At 47.5% G+C, this 20,000-nt stretch overlaps 1 protein-coding gene and 1 pseudogene across 1 annotated transcript; one reads left to right on the top strand and one right to left on the bottom strand.

Annotated features, from left to right (window-relative positions):
- Positions 1–2,006, top strand: part of LOC135533715 (voltage-dependent calcium channel gamma-2 subunit-like) — a 7,519-nt pseudogene extending 5,513 nt beyond the window's left edge.
- A 9,467-nt stretch (positions 2,007–11,473) lies between these two features.
- On the bottom strand, positions 11,474–13,522 carry LOC135533713 (intraflagellar transport protein 27 homolog; the record flags this gene model as incomplete). Its single annotated transcript, XM_064960975.1, has 5 exons — positions 11,474–11,993; positions 12,153–12,262; positions 12,474–12,591; positions 13,247–13,306; positions 13,463–13,522. Coding segments are annotated over 5 exons (447 nt in total), but the record flags the coding sequence as incomplete, so codon positions are not given.
- Positions 13,523–20,000: the final 6,478 nt, after the last annotated feature.

Here is a 20,000-nt window from a genome sequence, read left to right as displayed (position 1 = left end):
AGTTAAGAACAAATTCTTATTTTCAATGATTGCCTAGGAACAGTGCTAACCGCCTGTTCAGGCAGAACGACAGATTTGTACCTTGTCAGCTTGAACTTGCAACCTTCCGCTTACTAGTCCACCACTCTAACCACTAGGCTACGCTGCCGCTTTTAACCATTTGTACATTGTAAAAACACTGTATACATATAATATGACATTTGTAATGTCTTTTATAGTTTTGAAACTTCTGTATGTGTAATGTTTACTGTTCATTTTTATTGTTTTTCACTTTATATATTATCTACCTCACTTGCTTTGGCAATGTTAACACATGTTTCCCATGCCAATAAAGCCCTTAAATTGAATTGAATTTAATTGAATTGAGAGAGAGAGAGAGACAGAGAGAGAGAGAGAGACAGAGAGAGAGAGCGAGACAGAGACAGAGAGAGGGATACAGAGAGAGAGACAGGGAGAGAGAGACAGAGAGAGAGAGGGATACAGAGACAGAGAGAGAGAGAGAGAGAGAGAGAGAGGATACAGAGGCAGAGAGAGAGACAGAGACAGAGAGAGAGAGGGATACAGAGACAGAGAGAGGGACAGAGAGAGAGACAGAGAGAGAGAGAGAGAGAGAGAGAGAGAGAGAGAGAGAGAGAGAGAGAGAGGAGATACAGAGACAGAGACAGAGACAGAGAGAGACAGAGACAGAGAAAGAGGGAGGGATATAGCGAGAGAGGGATACAGAGAGAGAGGGATACAGAGAGAGAGAGACAGACAGAGAGAGAGGGGATACAGAGAGAGAGAGAGAGAGAGAGGGATAGAGAGAGAGAGAGAGAGAGAGAGAGAGAGAGAGAGAGAGAGGATACAGAGAGAGAGGGGGATACAGAGAGAGAGAGAGACAGAGAGAGAGAGACAGAGACAGAGAGGGATACAGAGAGAGAGGGGGATACAGAGAGAGAGAGAGAGAGAGAGAGAGAGAGAGAGAGAGGGATACAGAGAGAGGGGGATACACAGAGAGAGGGGGATACAGAGTGAGAGACAGAGAGAGAGAGAGACAGAGACAGAGAGAGAGGGATACAGAGAGAGAGGGGGATACAGAGAGAGAGGGGGATACAGAGAGAGAGGGGGGATACAGAGAGAGGGGGATACAGAGGGAAGGGGGATACAGAGAGAGAGGGGGATACATAGAGAGAGGGGGATACAGAGAGAGAGGGGGATACAGAGAGAGACGGGGATACAGAGAGAGAGGGATACAGAGAGAGAGGGGGAGATGGACATGGTTAGAGACCAAAACTGTAAGAACAAAAGACCAGAGCGACAGTAAAAGTCATGGGTAGTGGAAATGGTGGAATGCCGGAAAATTCCATGAAGGGAGGATGGTAGTTAGAGAGAGAGATAGATGAGTCTGATTATGATGATGAGGATGATGACCCCCTCTCCCCCCATCTATCTCCCTCCTCCAGACTGAGTAACATCATCGGCATCATCGTCTACATATCAGCCAACGCGGGCGACCCGTCCAAGTCGGACTCGAAGAAGAACAGTTATTCCTATGGCTGGTCGTTCTACTCGGCGCCCTCTCCTTCATCATGGCCGAGATGGTGGGCGTGCTCGCGCGTGCACATGTTCATCGACCGCCACCGGCAGCTCCGCGTGGGGGCCGCCATCAGCGCCGCCGACTACCTCCAGGGCGCCGCCATCACGCGCATCCTCCTACCGCTACCGTTACCGGGGACGCTCGCGCTCCAGCTCCCGTTCCACCGGGACGCATCCCGGGACACGTCACCGGTGGGGCTGAAGGCATGGGCGCTGCCGTCGACGGAGCTGTCCATGTACACGTTGCCGTCGGGATACGCTGAAGAACCAGACAGGCACGCCGACAGCCGCCTATAACTCAACCACGTTGGAACGAGACCACAGCTTCCTCCAGGTCCACAACAGTATTCAGAAAGACATGACGGACACGGGCAACGCAGCTAACCGCCGCACCACACCTGTATGAGAGACAGAGAGATGGAGGGAGAGGGAGGCGGAGAGGGGGTGGAGAGAGGGGCGGAGAGAGGGGTGAGACAGGGGCGGAGAGAGGGGAGGAGAGAGGGGGCGGAGAGAGGGGTGGAGAGGGGGTGGAGAGAGGCGGAGACAGGGGCGGAGAGAGGGGCGGAGAGAGGGGCGGAGAGAGGGGGTGGAGAGAGGGGCGGAGAGAGGGGTGGAGAGAGGGGGCGGAGAGAGGGGCGGAGACAGGGGCGGAGAGAGGGGAGACAGGGAGAGGGGTGGAGAGAGGGGTGGAGAGAGGGGGTGGAGACAGGGGCGGAGAGAGGGGAGAGAGAGGGGGCAGAGAGAGGGAGGGAGAGAGGGGGGGAGAGAGGGGGCGGGAGAGAGGCGGGAGAGAGGGGGTGAGACAGGGGCGGAGAGAGGGGGTGGAGAGAGGGCGGAGAGGGGGTGGAGACAGGGGGCGGAGAGAGGGGGCGGAGAGAGGGGAGGAGAGAGGGGGCGGAGAGAGGGGGCGGAGAGAGGGGTGGAGAGAGGGGCGGAGAGAGGGGCAGAGAGAGGGGAGAGAGAGGGGGCGGAGACAGGGTGGAGAGAAATGGAGGGATGGAGAGAGGGAGAGAGGGATGGGGAGAGAGAGAGGACTCTGAGGGAGGAAGAGAGTGAGTAAGAAGGAGGGATGAACAGAGCGTAACAGAACAAAACAGATGAGCTCTGCTTCCGTTACGGATACTTCCACTACAGCGATGATGATGATGATGGTGATCTTCATATGAGTTTCCATGTTGAAAAAAGTGAAAAAAAAGTGAAAAAAGAAAATGCATGACTTTCCTTCTACCGTTGTTTAAGGAGTTTTAACCTGTTTGTAAAGTTATGACAGGGGAGTGATGGGAAACGAGAGGAGCAGGAAGAAAGGAGGCAAGGGAGGGGGTGGGGTGTCACCTCTCTGTACCCAGAGAAGGGTGAGGTAGTGGGGTTGGGGAACCACAGAGGAGTGGGGAGACTAGGGGCTAGACTACGAGTTTAAAACGGAGTTCAATTTTTTATGACTCTCTTCTTAGTTCCCTACACCCCATACACCCCTTCTCCCCTCCTTCCCTACACCCCTTCTCCTCCTTCCATACACCCCTTCTCCCCCTCCTTCCCTACACCCCTTCTCCCCCTCCTTCCATGCACCCTTCTCCCCCTCCTTCCCAACACCCCATACACCCCTTCTCCCCCTCCTTCCCAACACCCCATACACCCCTTCTCCCCCCTCCTTCCCTACACCCCTTCTCCCTCCCTTCCATACACCCCTTCTCTCCTCCTTCCCAACACCCCATACACCCTTCTCCCCCCTTCCCTACACCCCATACACCCTCTCCCTTCTCCTTCCATACACCCCTTCTCCCTCCTTCCATACACCCTCTCCCCCTCCTTCCCTACACCCTTCTCCTCCTCCTTCCATACACCCTTCTCCCCTCCTTCCCCCACCCCTTCTCCCTCCTTCCCTACACCCCTTCTCCCCTCCTTCCATACACCCCTCCCCCCCCATCCCTACACCCCTTCTCCCCTCCTTCCCTACACCCCTTCTCCTTCCATACACCCCTTCTCCCCTCCTTCCCAACACTACATACACCCCCTTCTCCCCTCCTTCCCTACACCCCATACACCCTCTCCCCTCCTTCCATACACCCCTTCTCCCCTCCTTCGATACACCCCTCTCCCCCTCCTTCCCTACACCTCTCTCCCCCTCCTTCCCAACACCCCCTTCTCCCCCTCCTTCCCAACACCCCATACACCTTCCTTTCTCCCCCCTCCTTCCCTACACCCCATACACCCCTCTCCTTCCATACACCCCTTCTCCCCTCCTTCCATACACCCTCTCCCCTCCTTCCCTACACCCCATACACCCCTCTCCCCCCTCCTTCCATACACCCTCTCCCCTCCTTCCATACACCCCTCCCCCTCCTTCCCTACACCCCTTCTCCCCTCCTTCCATACACCCCTTCTCCCCTTCTCCTCCTCCTTCCATACACCCCTTCTCCCCTCCTTCCCTACACCCCTTCTCCCCCTCCTTCCATACACCCCTTCTCCCCTTCTCCCCTCCTTCCATACACCCTCTCCCCCTCCTTCCACACCCCTTCCCCCCTTCCATACACCCCTCTCCCCTCCTTCCCTACACCCCTTCTCTCTCCTTCCATACACCTCTTCCCCCTCCCCTCCATACACCCCTTCTCCCCTCCTTCCCTACACCCCTTCTCCCCCTCCTTCCATACACCCCTTCTCCCCTTCTCCCCTCCTTCCATACACCCCCCTCCCCCTCCTTCCATACACCCCTTCACCCTCCTTCCATACACCCCCCTCCCCCTCCTTCCCTACACCCCTTCTCCCCTCCTTCCATACACCTTTTTCCCCCTCCTTCCCCTACACCCCTTCCCCCCTCCTTCCCAACACCCCATACACCCCCTTCTCCCCCTCCTTCCCTACACCCCATACACCCCTTCTCCCTCCTTCCCAACACCCCCTACACCTCTTCCCCCTCCTTCCCTACACCTATTCTCCCTCCTTCCCTACACCCCATACACCCCTTCTCCCCTCCTTCCCAACACCCCCTACACCTCTTCCCCCCTCCTTCCCTACACCTATTCTCCCCTCCTTCCCTACACCTCTTCTCCCCCTCCTTCCCAACACTCCATACACCCCTTCTCCCCCTCCTTCCCTACACCCCATACACCCCTTCTCCCCTCCTTCCCTACACCCTTCTCCCCAACACCCCCTACACCCCTTCTCCCCTCCTTCCCAACACCCCTTCTCCCTCCTTCCATACACCTCTTCTTCCCTCCTTCCCCCTATACCCCTTCTCCCCTCCTTCCCTACACCCCTTCTCCCCTCCTTCGCTACACCCCATACACCCCTTCCCTCCTTCCCTACACCTCTTCTCCCCTCCTTCCCCCTACACCCCATACACCCCTTCTCCCTCCTTCCCTACACCTCTTCTCCCCCCTTCCCCTACACCTCTTCTCCCCTCCTTCCCCTACACCCCCTACACCCCCTTCTCCCCTCCTTCCATACACCTCTTCTCCCTCCTTCCCTACACCTCTTCTCCCCTCCTTCCATACACCTCTTCCTCCTTCCCTACACCTCTTCTCCCTCCTTCCATACACCTCTTCTCCCCTCCTTCCCCCTACACCTCTTCTCCCTCCTTCCACACCTCTTCTCCCTCCTTCCCTACACCTCTTCTCCCTCCCATACATCTCTTCTCCCTCCTTCCCAACACTCTTCTCTTTAGTTGCTCTGTTTGATTTCATTATTTTTTTTACATTTTTCACATGAATACTGTGAACCATTGTGGGTTGGGACTTTAACGCAGGGAGGGAATCCAGACCGCAAAAAAAGTAATGGTCTAAGTTAATATATGTATCAATTATATATGAATATATGAATATATATGTTACTAAATCACAGAGAGACTTCCTGACACAGAACGTGAAAATAACTAAAATGACATAACGACAAACAAGGTGAAACGAAATCAAGTCGTCATGGAAACTACAGCGGAGGAGGAGGAACGAGTTGATTCATTGGGACCTAAAAACAACAACAACAACAGGAAGTGACGTAAACATAGCTATACAGGGAACCATGGCAACTAGCCAACAAGCAGTTTAGTTAATAATATATAGATAGATTCTATTGTTTTTAAGTGATTCCTTCTGTTACCTTTCTGCTGACTCAGATCCCTGGACCGAGACCATATTTGTTTTGGGGCCAAAGGTCAATAGGGGGTGATAGGTGAAATGTCAAACGTTGACATCACTTCCTCTTCGGACGGACGAGCTACAAAAAAAAGAGGTAGAGTCCAGAGGGGAGTCACACGATGAGCCACGTGAGTTCTGGGTAATCGGACAGTGAACTACTTACTCTAAGACAAACGGACACTTTGCGAAAGACACTGCTATAAAAAAAACTAGAGGAAACCGTGAGAGAAGATGATCAACTAGACGAAGCTAAGCCTGAGTGACTCCCATGTTAAGAACTCTACATGCATGCTAATCAAATCATCCAACCTACATGTTGAACACAATGCAGTGGGGGGGTTGTTGTGGAAACCAAGTTGGCAGTTAAAATGTTAATGTAATGTGTGTATTTCTCTTTTGTCGACGACAGGCAGGTAGAAGGGGCGGGGCTTCATTTAACAATGCTTTCAAGGGGCGAACTAATCAAAGAAACAAACTTTGACGAACGTAAAGCCTTTTTTTTTAAATAAGAGAAAAAAACGTATTTCTTTGGAACGAATACTTGTCATCTTCATTTTGAAATCTCACACAGCCTTATGGTCTTTCTTTCTTTCCTTCTTTGCGTTGTGTTGTTTCAATGAAAATAAAAAAGCTTAACGTCTTTTCAAGGTGCCAAAATGAATCAAACGATCCTTATCTTGGATGCATCAAGTCCCAATGATGAATAAAGTTGGAACCCCTTAGGGAACTATATGACCGCTTGTTGATTGGTTGATTGATTGGAATCTCTGTTGTTGTCTTGTCTAAACCAAAAGTCTTTATTGATTGATCAATTTATTTGATGTCATCATTTTAAAACACACACATAGCCGCGGGAAGTAAGGGTACTGGCACCCCTGAAAAAAATGTAAGAAAATAAATAAATAATTAAATACATATATAATATATATTTTTTAAGAAACACAAAAGTAGTGAACTGGGCCTTGACAAGTCCTGTGTTAGTGGACCAATATAGACATCTGTAGTGCGGGCCCCCAAACTACTTCCTGTGGCTATGAATACACATATACAGCTCCTTCACTTCATCAATGCAATAAAACAGTATGGTGTGTTTTGCGCTGTACAGTATGTGTGCTTGTAGGTCACTGCTATGTTCATATTGATCTCAAACTAGTGTGTGTGTGTGTGTGTGTAGCTGATTTGGTTCTGGGTGTTGAAATGATCTGTCTATCTTTAACAACAGGTCCTCTTTGCAAGCTTGTCCTCCTTTTCTCCTCTATGCAGCCATCCATCCATCATCCATCCACCCCATCCATCCATCATCCATCCATCCATCATCCATCATCCCATCCGTCCCATCCATCATCCATCCATCGTCCATCCATCATCCATCCATCTATCCATCCATCCATTCATCATCCATCCCATCCATCCATCCCATCCCGTCCATCCATCATCCATCCATTCCATCCATCATCCATCCATCCCATCTATCATCCATCCATTCCATCCATCATCCATTCATCATCCATCCCATCCGTCATCCATTCCATCCATCCAACATCCATCCCATCCATCATCCATCCCATCCATCATCCATCCATCATCCATCCATCCCATCCTTTGCTCCTGTCTGTGCCATTCCATCGGTGGTGATAATTATGTCAGAGTTCTAGTGGAATGGAGAACACTAGTACATGTGACACACTCTACCCCCACTCTCTCTCCCTCCTGGTGTGGTGTGATCAAAGGGTCTGGCATGTCTCTCTACAGTGCTGCTGTGTGATCACTAAAGAGGAGAGAGAGAGCAAGAGAGTGAAGGGGAGGGAAAGTGAGAAAGAGAGGGAGGGAGAGAGCGAGGTGGAGGGGACAGAGATATCGACAGAGAAGGAGAGAAGGGACACAGAGATCGACAGAGAGAGAGAGTGGAGGGACCGTCATATTAGTCAGAATGGGCCAGCCACACACTGCCCTCCTCTGGCTCGGAGGTGGAATCATTTAATCACGTTATACCACTTTCCTCGTGTACATCTTGTTCTTTTCTGTGACCTCATTGATGAAGGTAATGAGTCGTCACTCATAACTCAACTCATAACTCCAAGCATGAATTATATGCCAAGAAACCAACACCAAATGCTGTATTGTTTGAGTAGACTGTGTGGAGGTCTTGTGATTGATTTGTTTGCTTGATAGATGGTGTGATAGCTGAATGTACTGGTTGGGTGGGTTGAGGTGTGGTGACTGATTGTGTGTTACCAGTATACTGTGCTGCCTGCTAGAACAGCTGCTCCGTCCTCTCTCACCTGCTCCTCTTAATGAGCTTCGAGGGTCACAAAGAGTTTGGGGCGATAGAACAGTCCGTACCTCCACCTACAGAGAGAAGGAAGGAGGGGGAAAGTGGGATGGGAGGGAGGGAGGATGAGAGAGGGATGGGGAGAAAGAGAAAGGAAGGGGGAGGGAGGAACGGAAGGGAGAAATTGAGGGGAGGGGAAGAGAAAAGAGGGAGGGAGAAAGGAGTTAAAGAGATGAGACAAAAGAGAGAAGGTGAAAGGTGAGAGAAGGAGGAACTTTAGACAGGCAGAAAGACAGACATGCACCGAACAGGCAGGCTGACATAGTTCCCTGTTGTGCCATGTTATCTAGCCCAGGGCTGTCCACTCCACTGCTGTCCAACCATGACCAAGCAAGCTGCTGTGTCCTATCACTTCTGCAGTACCAAATTACACCCTATTCACTATTTAGGGCCATTCCCCCATAAGACTCTGGTCAAATGTAGTGTGCTGGGAATATGGTGGCATTTGGGACACAGGCCATGTCTCTCCCTTATCCCACAGAACAACATCACCTTGGCTTCAAGGATTCAGTCCGATCTCTGATTTAAACATGGCAATGTGCCATTTCAATTTCCGGCTGAGCTGACATATAAAGGCAAAACTGATCACAAATCAGCACTCCTATGTGAGCATTTTATCACGTGTCTCAGAGTAGGAGTGCTGATGTAGGACCTGGTCGGCTTTCTAGATCCCAATGAATAGAATTATATGGACAGGTGGAACCTGATCACTTCTCCGAGAAACTTGACAAATACATTTGACATCTCCCAGAATGTCTCCCATCTCTGGCCCCCTCTTGTGGCCGGTCAAAAGGGGTGCTGTGGGTTTGTGGCTGGGCACGCACACACACATGCACGCTCACACACATGCACGCACACACACACATGCACGCACACACACACATGCACGCACACACATGCACGCACACACACACATGCACGCACGCACACACCCACACTCTTTGGCTGAGGAGTACAGGTGCAGAATAAATAGCAGTCTGTGTCGTAGCTAGGTTAGCGTAGCACACGGGTGTTAGTCTAATAGGCTTCACACACACACCACCGCTACGCACGCACACACATACACATGCAAATGTTCATTAAAGTTTTACTTGAAGCAGCTTTTAAAGCTGGAATCCTTCATGTTGAAGCTGCCATGTCTGTTTGGGTATTACAACAACAAAGAAGTTACTTCAGACAATGAAAAGGGTTTTATCCCCTCTGACATAATTGCACGTGCGATAGAGCACAATATGTGCTGGAATTAGTTGTAACATACTGCGTGATGCACCTCAGTTTGCAACAAAAAACCATAACAACGCTGTTTCCCCTCCTGCGGATTCCATCTTCAGGGGCTGACACAAGAGCTTGGGAGGGACGCTGGGGAAAGTGATGATGCTTTTGCTGCAGTATTTTAGTCAAGCGCTTTTCCTATTGATTCTGATGTTTATGTTGTGAGTGTCATGGAGTCACTCACACAGCAGTAACAGGTGTCCTTTGTCCTCGTGAGTGTGGTACACACACCTCCGTGGCTGTGTCCTGCTGATGACAGATGGATGGAGACTGTGTGCGTGTCTGTCAGGAAACTCCCTGTCCCAGACGGTGCCCTTCCACTAAACCTGTGTGTGTGTGTGTTCATGGCTCCCCCTGTCTCTCCATGCCAGACTTCTGTGGTGAGGGGTCCCCCTCCACCCTGCTAGGCCAGTCTGTCTCAGTCAGGCACCCTGGTTTACGCACACATCATGCCAACACACACACACACACACACACCAAGCCAGACTGGGCACAACGCAGCCAAACTCCACCCCATGCCATGCCAGAACCAATATCCAATCTCTCTCTCTCTCTCACACACATTTACAAAGCAAGGACATTGGTTTGACCCCAATTTCAACAACTGTCTGTCAATGTGTGGAACCGACGACTTAAATCCTCCCCCCAACTCATCATGGCTCTCTATTTTACACTAGAAAACCAATCCATATTTATCATATATTTAAGATTGCATCTATTAAATGTAATTTTATTTAAGATTGCATAGTTCGCTACAGATGAACCATATATTTAACATTAAAGACTAAACCATAAACCCACATACTGTATTAAAACAACAGCTACCATAACAGTGGCATAACTAATAACCCTCAACATGTCATTATACTCTCAGTAGTTATGGGAACTTCCAAGGCAGCAGTCTATGTTAATACGGGTCATAATATGAGATTCAATCACCATGAATGAGTGGCTTTGAGGCTGACTGTCAGCCTGGTTCAATAGAGGCCTCGTAGCATAGTGTGTGTGTGTGTGTGTGTGTGTGTGTGTGTGTGTGTGTGTGTTAGACATGAGAGGCTATAATAGGCAGTGGGTCTGACCCCGTTACAAAGAGAGGAGGGTCATTAAAACAATAATTACAGGGTTGTTAACGAATAAACAACAAACGGGTTTGGAAATGATGTGAAGGTCTCCAGCTGCAAATGCAGAAAGAGAGACAGATGGAGAGAGGAGGGGCAGGGGGGTAGAGAGAGACAGAGAGAGTGGGTGATGGAGGGAGAGAGGGATGGAGAGGAGAGAGTAAATAGAGAGAGAGTGGGTGATGGAGGGAGAGAGGGATGGAGAGGAGAGAGTAAATAGAGAGAGAGTGGGTGATGGAGGGAGAGAGGGATGGAGAGGAGAGAGTAAATAGAGAGAGTGGGTGATGGAGGGAGAGAGGGATGGAGAGGAGAGAGTAAATAGAGAGAGAGATGGAGGGAGAGATGGAGAGGAGAGAGTAAATAGAGAGAGTGGGTGATGGAGGGAGAGAGGGATGGAGAGGAGAGAGTAAATAGAGAGAGTGGGTGATGGAGGGAGAGAGGGATGGAGAGGAGAGAGTAATTGAGAGAGAGTGGGTGATGGAGGGAGAGAGGGATGGAGAGGAGAGTAAATAGAGAGAGAGTGGGTGATGGAGGGAGAGAGGGATGGAGAGGAGAGAGTAAATAGAGAGAGAGTGGGTGATGGAGGGAGAGAGGGATGGAGAGGAGAGAGTAAATAGAGAGAGAGTGGGTGATGGAGGGAGAGAGGGATGGAGAGGAGAGAGTAAAGGAGAGAGAGAGTGGGTGATGGAGGGAGAGAAGGGATGGAGAAAAGAGAGTGATGGGTGATGGAGGGAAGAGGGATGGAGTAAGGAGAGAGAGTGGGTGATGGAGGGAGAGAGGGATGGAGAAAAGAGAGTAAAGGAGAGAGAGTATGGAGGAGAGAGGATGGAGAGGAGAGAGTAAATAGAGAGTGGGTGATGGAGGGAGAGAGGGGGAGAGGAGAGAGTAAATAGGAGAAATGGAGGGAGAGATGGATGGAGAAAAGAGAGAAGAGAGAGTGGGTGATGGAGGGAGGAGGGGATGGAGAAAAAGAGAGTGGAGAGAGAGTGGATAGAGGGAGAGATGGATGGAAAGGTCCCCCATATGCAAAACTCTAGCAATCAGAATACTGTACAGAAATCAAACTTTAATACAAGTTATCATGTTCTCCTGCATAACTCAGACAACGTGAAGAATATACAGAACATTAATTATTGTAGATAACAGTTTCATCTTAATCTCCACCCCAATGTAAGGTGGATGTCTCACTGTCAGAGGCAGTATTTTTCACTTAGGGAATGTTGGGCCAAGTTCTAGAACATTGGGCCAGGTCCTAGAATCCATAGAAATATAATCTATATATCCTTTCTTGAGGCCATAGAAACAGAATATATACAATGTAGTAGATATTTATGTGTTAGGCCAGATTCTATTCTGCAGGTTCTACAATGTTAGGGCCAGGTTCTAGAATGTTCAGGTTCAAGATTGTCAGGCCAGATTCTAGAATGTTAGGCCAGGTTCTAGAATGTTAGGCCAGGTTCTAGAATGTTAGGCCAGATTCTGTATGGTCTGTAGTCTGTCTTGGTAGAGAGCGTGGAACAGCTGGGCTAGACTCAGAAAGGGAGCTTCACAGTTCTCCATCTCCTTCTGCAATACAGATGCCATGCACACACACATACACACAGAATGAGAGACATTTTAATCATCGCTTTGTTAGAGGGTATACTGTTTTTGGACTTGGTGTTGGCACTTTGGCTCCAGAAGCCTATGAGCTTGTCTGTTGTGTCCAGGTGTGGGTGCACTCACAGCGGACGTCTCGTGGTACTGCAGCCCCTGGCTTTGGGCCCACTCCTGGGCCACCGAGGTCTCCACCTCCTTCCGCGAGGACAGGTCCGACTTGTTACCCACCAACACACCTGAACGTCACAACAACACACACACACACACACACACACACACACACACACACACACACACACACACACACACACACACACACACACACACACACACACACACACACACACACACACACACACACACAGACACACACACACACACACACACACGGAGCACTAAGATCAAGTACCTCCAGATACAGGGGGTCAGAGCTGAGGTGTGTGGTACCTGGGATGTGCAGACCCTGGCAGTGGGCCCTGACCCTCTCCAGCCAGCGACCACAGTTACTGAATGACAGCTCACTGCTCACGTCAAACACCAGACACAACACAGACGGCTGGCCCCACTGTAGAAGGATAGAGGGAGGGATGGAGAGAGGGGGTGAGAGAGGGCGAAAGAAGGGGGAGTGAAAGAGAGGCGGTGATGGAGGGTGAAAGACGGGTGTGGAAACATTGAATATTGCATCCATTTAACATTCAGCAAAAGAGAGAGGAAGAGAGAGGGAAGAGAGATGTGAAGAGAGAGGGAAGAGAGATGTGAAGAGAGAGGTATGAGAGAGGGAAGAGAGATGTGAAGAGACAGGGATGAGAGAGGAAAGAGAGATGTGAAGAGAGAGGGATGAGAGAGGAAGAGATATGTGAAGAGAGAGGGATGAGAAAGGGAAGAGAGATGTGAAGAGAGAGGGATGAGAGAGGGAAGAGAGATGTGAAGAGAGAGGGAAGAGAGATGTGAATAGAGAGGTATGAGAGAGGGAAGAGAGATTTGAAGAGAGAGGGATGAGAGAGGGAAGAGAGATGTGAAGAGAGGGATGAGAGAGGGAAGAGAGATGTGAAGAGACAGGGATGAGAGAGGAAAGAGAGATGTGAAGAGAGAGGGATGAGAGAGGGAAGAGAGATGTGAAGAGACAGGGATGAGAGATGTGAAGAGAGAGGGATGAGAGGGAAGAGGGAAAGTCGTGAATCCTTTGTAAATTAGAAGAGTAGATAAGTAGTGGGCCTCACCAACTTCTCACATGCTTCAACAAAGGTTTCCCTCCCGGCAGAGTCAAAGATGTACAGTTCCTGAGAGGGAGAGAGAAAGAGACAGAGAAATACTGTCAATCATCACAAAGTTATTTTCAGTATGAAACAACTCCAGATTGGTGGCTTCTGTAAAGAGCCTAGCTTCTAGCCAATATAGAGGGAGTGTGGGAGTCAGTCTAGGGAGCGTGTACTCACCACACTGTCGCTGGTCTCTGGGATGTTCACTGACTTCACAACCAGTTCCACTCCAGCCGTCTAGAAAACAACCACACAACAACCTAAGCCCAACCATCACACAACAGGCACAACACAACCGAAATCCAACCATCATCACACAACAACCTACAACCAGCCATCATCACACAACCACAACGCAACCATCGTAAAATAACCACGCAACAACGTAAACCCAATCATCACAAAACAACGTAAACCTACTTTGACACAGGAGGAGGAGGAAGAGTGGGTGGGTGTGTTTTAAGGCTGCACACCGCCCTAATTCTTATAGTTTAGGTGTTTTTTCTCCGCTTGCTTCCGACAATAACAAGCCTTGTCACCAGCAGCACTGCTCCTCCCCTTGCCGTTAGATTCACTATACATTCTGTTCTGTTGGGTCAAATCCAGTCAACAGATTGTTCCAAACAAGAACGATGCTGCTTTCCACTTTTCTTCTTAATATAAATCATTCTATTTCTAGGATCCCAACACTCCACCCAAGTGTTTTGATTTATACAGTGGATTGCGAAAGTGTATACCTCCCCCCACCCCACACAACCACCCATCCAGCAATTACATCTGCAAGACTGTTGGGGTATGTCTCTATAAGCTTGGCACATCGAGCCACTGGGATTTTTGCCCATTCTTCAAGGCAAAACTGCTCCAGCTCCTTCAAGTTGGATGAGTTCCACTGGTGTACAGCAATATTTAAGTCATACCACAGATTCTCAATTGGATTGAGGTCTGGGCTTTGACTAGGCCATTCCAAGACATTTAAATGTTTCCCCTTAAAAACCACTCGTGTTGCTTTATCAGTATGCTTAGGGTCATTGTCCTGCTGGGTCCCAGTCTCAAACCTGAAACAGGTTTCCCTCAAGAATTTCTCTGTATTTAACACCATCCATCATTCCTTCAATTCTGACCAGTTTCCCACCCAGTCCTGCCGATGAAAACATCCTCACAGCATGATACTGCCACCACCATGCTTCACTGTGGGGATAAGTTGTTCTCGGGGTGATGAGAGGTGTTGGGTTTCCATTTTTCCTTAATGCCACCCCAGGCGGTGTCAGAGGAAGGAAGGTGTCAGAGGAAGGCCCTAAAAATTGTCAAAGACCCCAGCCACCCCAGTCATAGACTGTTCTCTCTACTACCGCATGGCAAGCGGTACCGGAGTGCCAAGTCTAGGACAAAAAGGCTCCTCAACAGTTTTTACCCCCAAGCCATGAGACTCCTGAACAGGTAATCAAATGGCTACCCGGACTATTTGCATTGTGTGCCACCCCCCAACCCCTCTTTTTACGCTGCTGCTACACTCTGTTTATCATATATGCATAGTCACTTTAACTATACATTCATGTACATACTAACCCAATTGGGCCAACCAACCAGTGCTCCCGCACATTGGCTAACCGGGCTATCTGCATTGTGTCCCGCCAACCCCTTTTACACTACTACTACTACTCTCTGTTCATCATATATGCATAGTCACTTTAACCATATCTACATGTACATACTACCTCAATCAGCCTGACTAACCGGTGTCTGTATGTAGCCTCGCTACTTTTATAGCCTTGCTATTGTATGTAGCATCTCTACTTTTACTTTTATATTTATTTTATTTCTTTACTTAACACCTTTTGTGCGCTATTGGTTAGAGCCTGTAAGTAAGCATTTCACTGTAAGGTCTATTGCATTCCTGGCCTTTTATGATCGCGCACGTGACAAATAAACTTTGATTTGATTTGAGTTCATCAGGAAGTGCATAAGGGATGTGGTTCCCACTGTGACAATTAAAACCTATCCAAAACCAAAAACCATGGATAGATGGCAGCATTAGCACAAAACGGAAAGCGTGAAACACCGCATTTAACCATGGCAAGGTGACTGGGACATGGACGAGTACAAACAGTCCAGCTATGTTCTCTGTAAGGCAATGAAACAGGCAAAACAGTACTACAATCACACAGTACTACAATCAAACAGTACTACAATCACACAGGCAAAACAGTACTACAATCACACAGTACTACAATCAAACAGTACTACAATCAAACAATACTACAAACAGTCAAAACAGTACTACAATCACACAGTACTATGATCAAACAGTACTACAATCAAACAATACTACAATCAAACAGTACTACAATCAAACAGTACTACAATCAAACAATACTACAATCAAACAATACTACAATCAAACAGACAAAACCGTACTACAATCAAACAGGCAAAACAGTACGACAATCAAACAGGCAACACAATACTACAATCAAATAGGCAAAACAGTACTACAATCAAACATGCAAAACAGTACTACAATCACACAGTACTACAATCAAACAGGCAAAACAGTACTACAATCAAACAGGCAAAAGTACTACAATCAAACAGACAAAACAGTACTACAATCAAACAGACAAAACAGTACTACAATCACACAGTACTACAATCAAACAGGCAAAACAGTACTACAATCAAACAGGCAAAAGTACTACAATCAAACAGGCAAAACAGTACTACAATCAAACAGACAAAACAGTACTACAATCAAACAGGCAAAACAATACTACAATCAAACAGTACTACAATCAAACAGACAAACAGTACTACAATCAAACAGGCAAAACAGTATGACAATCAAACAGGCAAAACAATACTACAATCAAACAGGCAAAACAGTACTACAATCACACAGTACTACAATCAAACAGGCAAAACAGTACTACAATCAAACAGGCAAAACAGTACTACAATCAAACAGGCAAAACAGTACTACAATCAAGCAATACTACAATCAAACAGGCAAAACAGTACTACAATGAAACAGGCAAAACAGTACTACAATCAAACAATACTACAATCAAAAAGGCAAAACAGTATTACAATCAAACAGTACGACAATCAAACAGGCAAAACAGTACTAAAATCAAACAGGCAAAACAGTACTACAATCAAACAATACTACAATCAAACAGGCAAAACAGTACGACAATCAAACAGGCAAAACAATACTACAATCAAACAGGCAAAACAGTACTACAATCAAACAGTACTACAATCAAACAGGCAAAACTGTACTACAATCAAACAGTACTACTAAGCTATATGGAAATGTTTTAAGGTCATAACAAGGATCATTTTGATATTTGAATTTTAAGACCCCTTGAAGTATCAAAAAAACATATATCAAGAAATGATAGAGCAAAACAACCGACATGTACCTGTACATCCAGCTGAAGTCGGAGGTTTACATACACTTTGGTTGGAGTCATTAAAACTCGTTTCTCAACCATTCCACACATTTCTTGTTAACAAACTATAGTTTTGGCAAGTCAGTTAGGACATCTACTTTGTGCATGACACAAGTAATAATGACACTGATAATTCACTTCATCAAAATTCCAGTGGGTCAGAAGATTACATACATTAAGTTCACTGTGTCTTTAAACAGCTTGGAAAATTCCAGAAAAGGATGTCATGAGGTGGAGGTGTATCTGTGGATGTATTTCAAGGCCTACCTTCAAACTCAGTGCCTCTGTGCTTAACATCATGTGGAAATCAAAAGAAATCAGCCAAGACCTCAGAAAAAAACATTGTAGACCTCCACAAGTCTGGTTCATCCTTGGGAGCAATTTCCAAATGCCTGAAGGTACCACGTTCATCTGTACAAACAATAGTATGCAAGTATAAACACTATGGGACCACGCATCCGTCATACCACTCAGGAAGGAGACGCGTTCTGTCTCTTAGAGATGAACGTACTTTGGTGTGAAAAGTGTAAATCAATCCCAGAACACCAGCAAAGGGCCTTGTGAAGATGCTGGAGGAAACAGGTACAAAAGTATCTATATCCACAGTAAAACAAGTTCTATATTGACATAACCTGAAAGGCCGCTCAGCAAGGAGGAAGCCACTGCTCAAAAACCAGCAGAAAAAAAACAGACTACGGTTTGCAACTACACATGGGGACAAAGATCGTACTTTTTGGAGAAATGTCCTCTGGTCTGATGAAACAAAAATAGAACTGTTTGGCCATAATGACCATCGTTATGTATGGAGGAAAAAGGGGATGCTTGCAAGCCGAAGACACCATCCCAACCGTGAAGCATGGGGTGGCAGCATCATGTTGTAGGGGTGTTTTGCTGCAGGAGGGTCTGGTGCACTTCCCAAAATAGATGGCATCATGAGGTTGGAAAATTATGTGGATATATATATTGAAGCAACATCTCAAGACATTAGTCAGGAAGTTAAAGTTTAGTTGCAAATGGGTCTTCCAAATGGACAACGACCCCAAACATACCTCCAAAGTTGTGGCAAAATGGCCTAAGGACAACAAAGTCAAGGTATTTGAGTGGCCATCAAAAAGCCCTGACCTCAAATCCTATTGAAAATTTGTCGGCAGAACTGAAAAGGCGTGCGCGAGCAAGGAGGCCTACAAACCTGACTCAGTTACACCAGCTCTGTCAGGAGGAATGGGCCAATGTATGTAAACTTCTGACCCTCTGGGAATGTGATGAAAGAAATAAAAGCATTCTCTCAACTATTATTCTGACATTTCCCATTTTTTAAATAAAGTGTTGATCCTAACTGACCTAAGACAGGGAATTTTTATTCAGATTAAATGTCAAGAATTGTGAAAAACTGAGTTTAAATGTATTTGGCTAACATGTACAGTGCTTTGCGAAAGTATTCGGCCCCCTTGAACTTTGCGACCTTTTGCCACATTTCAGGCTTCAAACATAAAGATATAAAACTGTATTTTTTTGTGAAGAATCAACAACAAGTGGGACACAATCATGAAGTGGAACGACATTTATTGGATATTTCAAACTTTTTTAACAAATCAAAAACTGAAAAATTGGGCGTGCAAAATTATTCAGACCCCTTAAGTTAATACTTTGTAGCGCCACCTTTTATTGCGATTACAGCTGTAAGTCGCTTGGGGCATGTCTCTATCAGTTTTGCACATCGAGAGACTGAAGTTTTTTCCCATTCCTCCTTGCAAAACAGCTCGAGCTCAGTGAGGTTGGATGGAGAGCATTTGTGAACAGCAGTTTTCAGTTCTTTCCACAGATTCTCGATTGGATTCAGGTCTGGACTTTGACTTGGCCATTCTAACACCTGGATATGTTTATTTTTGAACCATTCCATTGTAGATTTTGCTTTATGTTTTGGATCATTGTCTTGTTGGAAGACAAATCTCCGTCCCAGTCTCAGGTCTTTTGCAGACTCCATCAGGTTTTCTTCCAGAATGGTCCTGTATTTGGCTCTGTCCATCTTCCCATCAATTTTAACCATCTCCCCTGTCCCTGCTGAAGAAAAGCAGGCCCAAACCATGATGCTGCCACCACCATGTTTGACAGTGGGGATGATGTGTTCAGGGTGATGAGCTGTGTTGCTTTTACGCCAAACATAACGTTTTGCATTGTTGCCAAAAAGTTCAATTTTGATTTCATCTGACCAGAGCACCTTCTTCCACATGTTTGGTGTGTCTCCCAGGTGGCTTGTGGCAAACTTTAAACGACACTTTTTATGGATATCTTTAAGAAATGGCTTTCTTCTTGCCACTCTTCCATAAAGGCCAGATTTGTGCAATATACGACTGATTGTTGTCCTATGGACAGTCTCCCACCTCAGCTGTAGATCTCTGCAGTTCATCCAGAGTGATTATGGGCCTCTTGGCTGCATCTCTGATCAGTCTTCTCCTTGTATGAGCTGAAAGTTTACATTACATTTACATTTAAGTCATTTAGCAGACGCTCTTATCCAGAGCGACTTACAAATTGGTGAATTCACCTTCTGACATCCAGTGGAACAGCCACTTTACAATAGTGCATCTAAATCATTAAGGGGGGGTGGTGAGAAGGATTACTTATCTTATCCTAGGTATTCCTTGAAGAGGTGGGGTTTCAGGTGTCTCCGGAAGGTGGTGATTGACTCCGCTGTCCTGGCGTCGTGAGGGAGTTTGTTCCACCATTGGGGGGCCAGAGCAGCGAACAGTTTTGACTGGGCTGAGCGGGAACTGTACTTCCTCAATGGTAGGGAGGCGAGCAGGCCAGAGGTGGTTGAACGCAGTGCCCTTGTTTGGGTGTAGGGCCTGATCAGAGCCTGGAGGTACTGCGGTGCCGTTCCCCTCACAGCTCCGTAGGCAAGCACCATGGTCTTGTAGCGGATGCGAGCTTCAACAGGAAGCCAGTGGAGAGAGCGGAGGAGCGGGGTGACGTGAGAGAACTTGGGAAGGTTGAACACCAGACGGGCTGCGGCGTTCTGGATGAGTTGTAGGGGTTTAATGGCACAGGCAGGGAGCCCAGCCAACAGCGAGTTGCAGTAATCCAGACGGGAGATGACAAGTGCCTGGATTAGGACCTGCGCCGCTTCCTGTGTGAGGCAGGGTCGTACTCTGCGGATGTTGTAGAGCATGAACCTACAGGAACGGGCCACCGCCATGATGTTGGTTGAGAACGACAGGGTGTTGTCCAGGATCACGCCAAGGTTCTTAGCGCTCTGAGGGACG

This window comes from Oncorhynchus masou, unplaced genomic scaffold (assembly GCF_036934945.1).
Source record: "Oncorhynchus masou masou isolate Uvic2021 unplaced genomic scaffold, UVic_Omas_1.1 unplaced_scaffold_2611, whole genome shotgun sequence".
Lineage (NCBI taxonomy): Eukaryota > Metazoa > Chordata > Actinopteri > Salmoniformes > Salmonidae > Oncorhynchus > Oncorhynchus masou.
The sequence above is the reverse complement of the archived record's forward strand: the minus strand, read 5'-3'. Positions and strand labels throughout refer to the sequence as shown.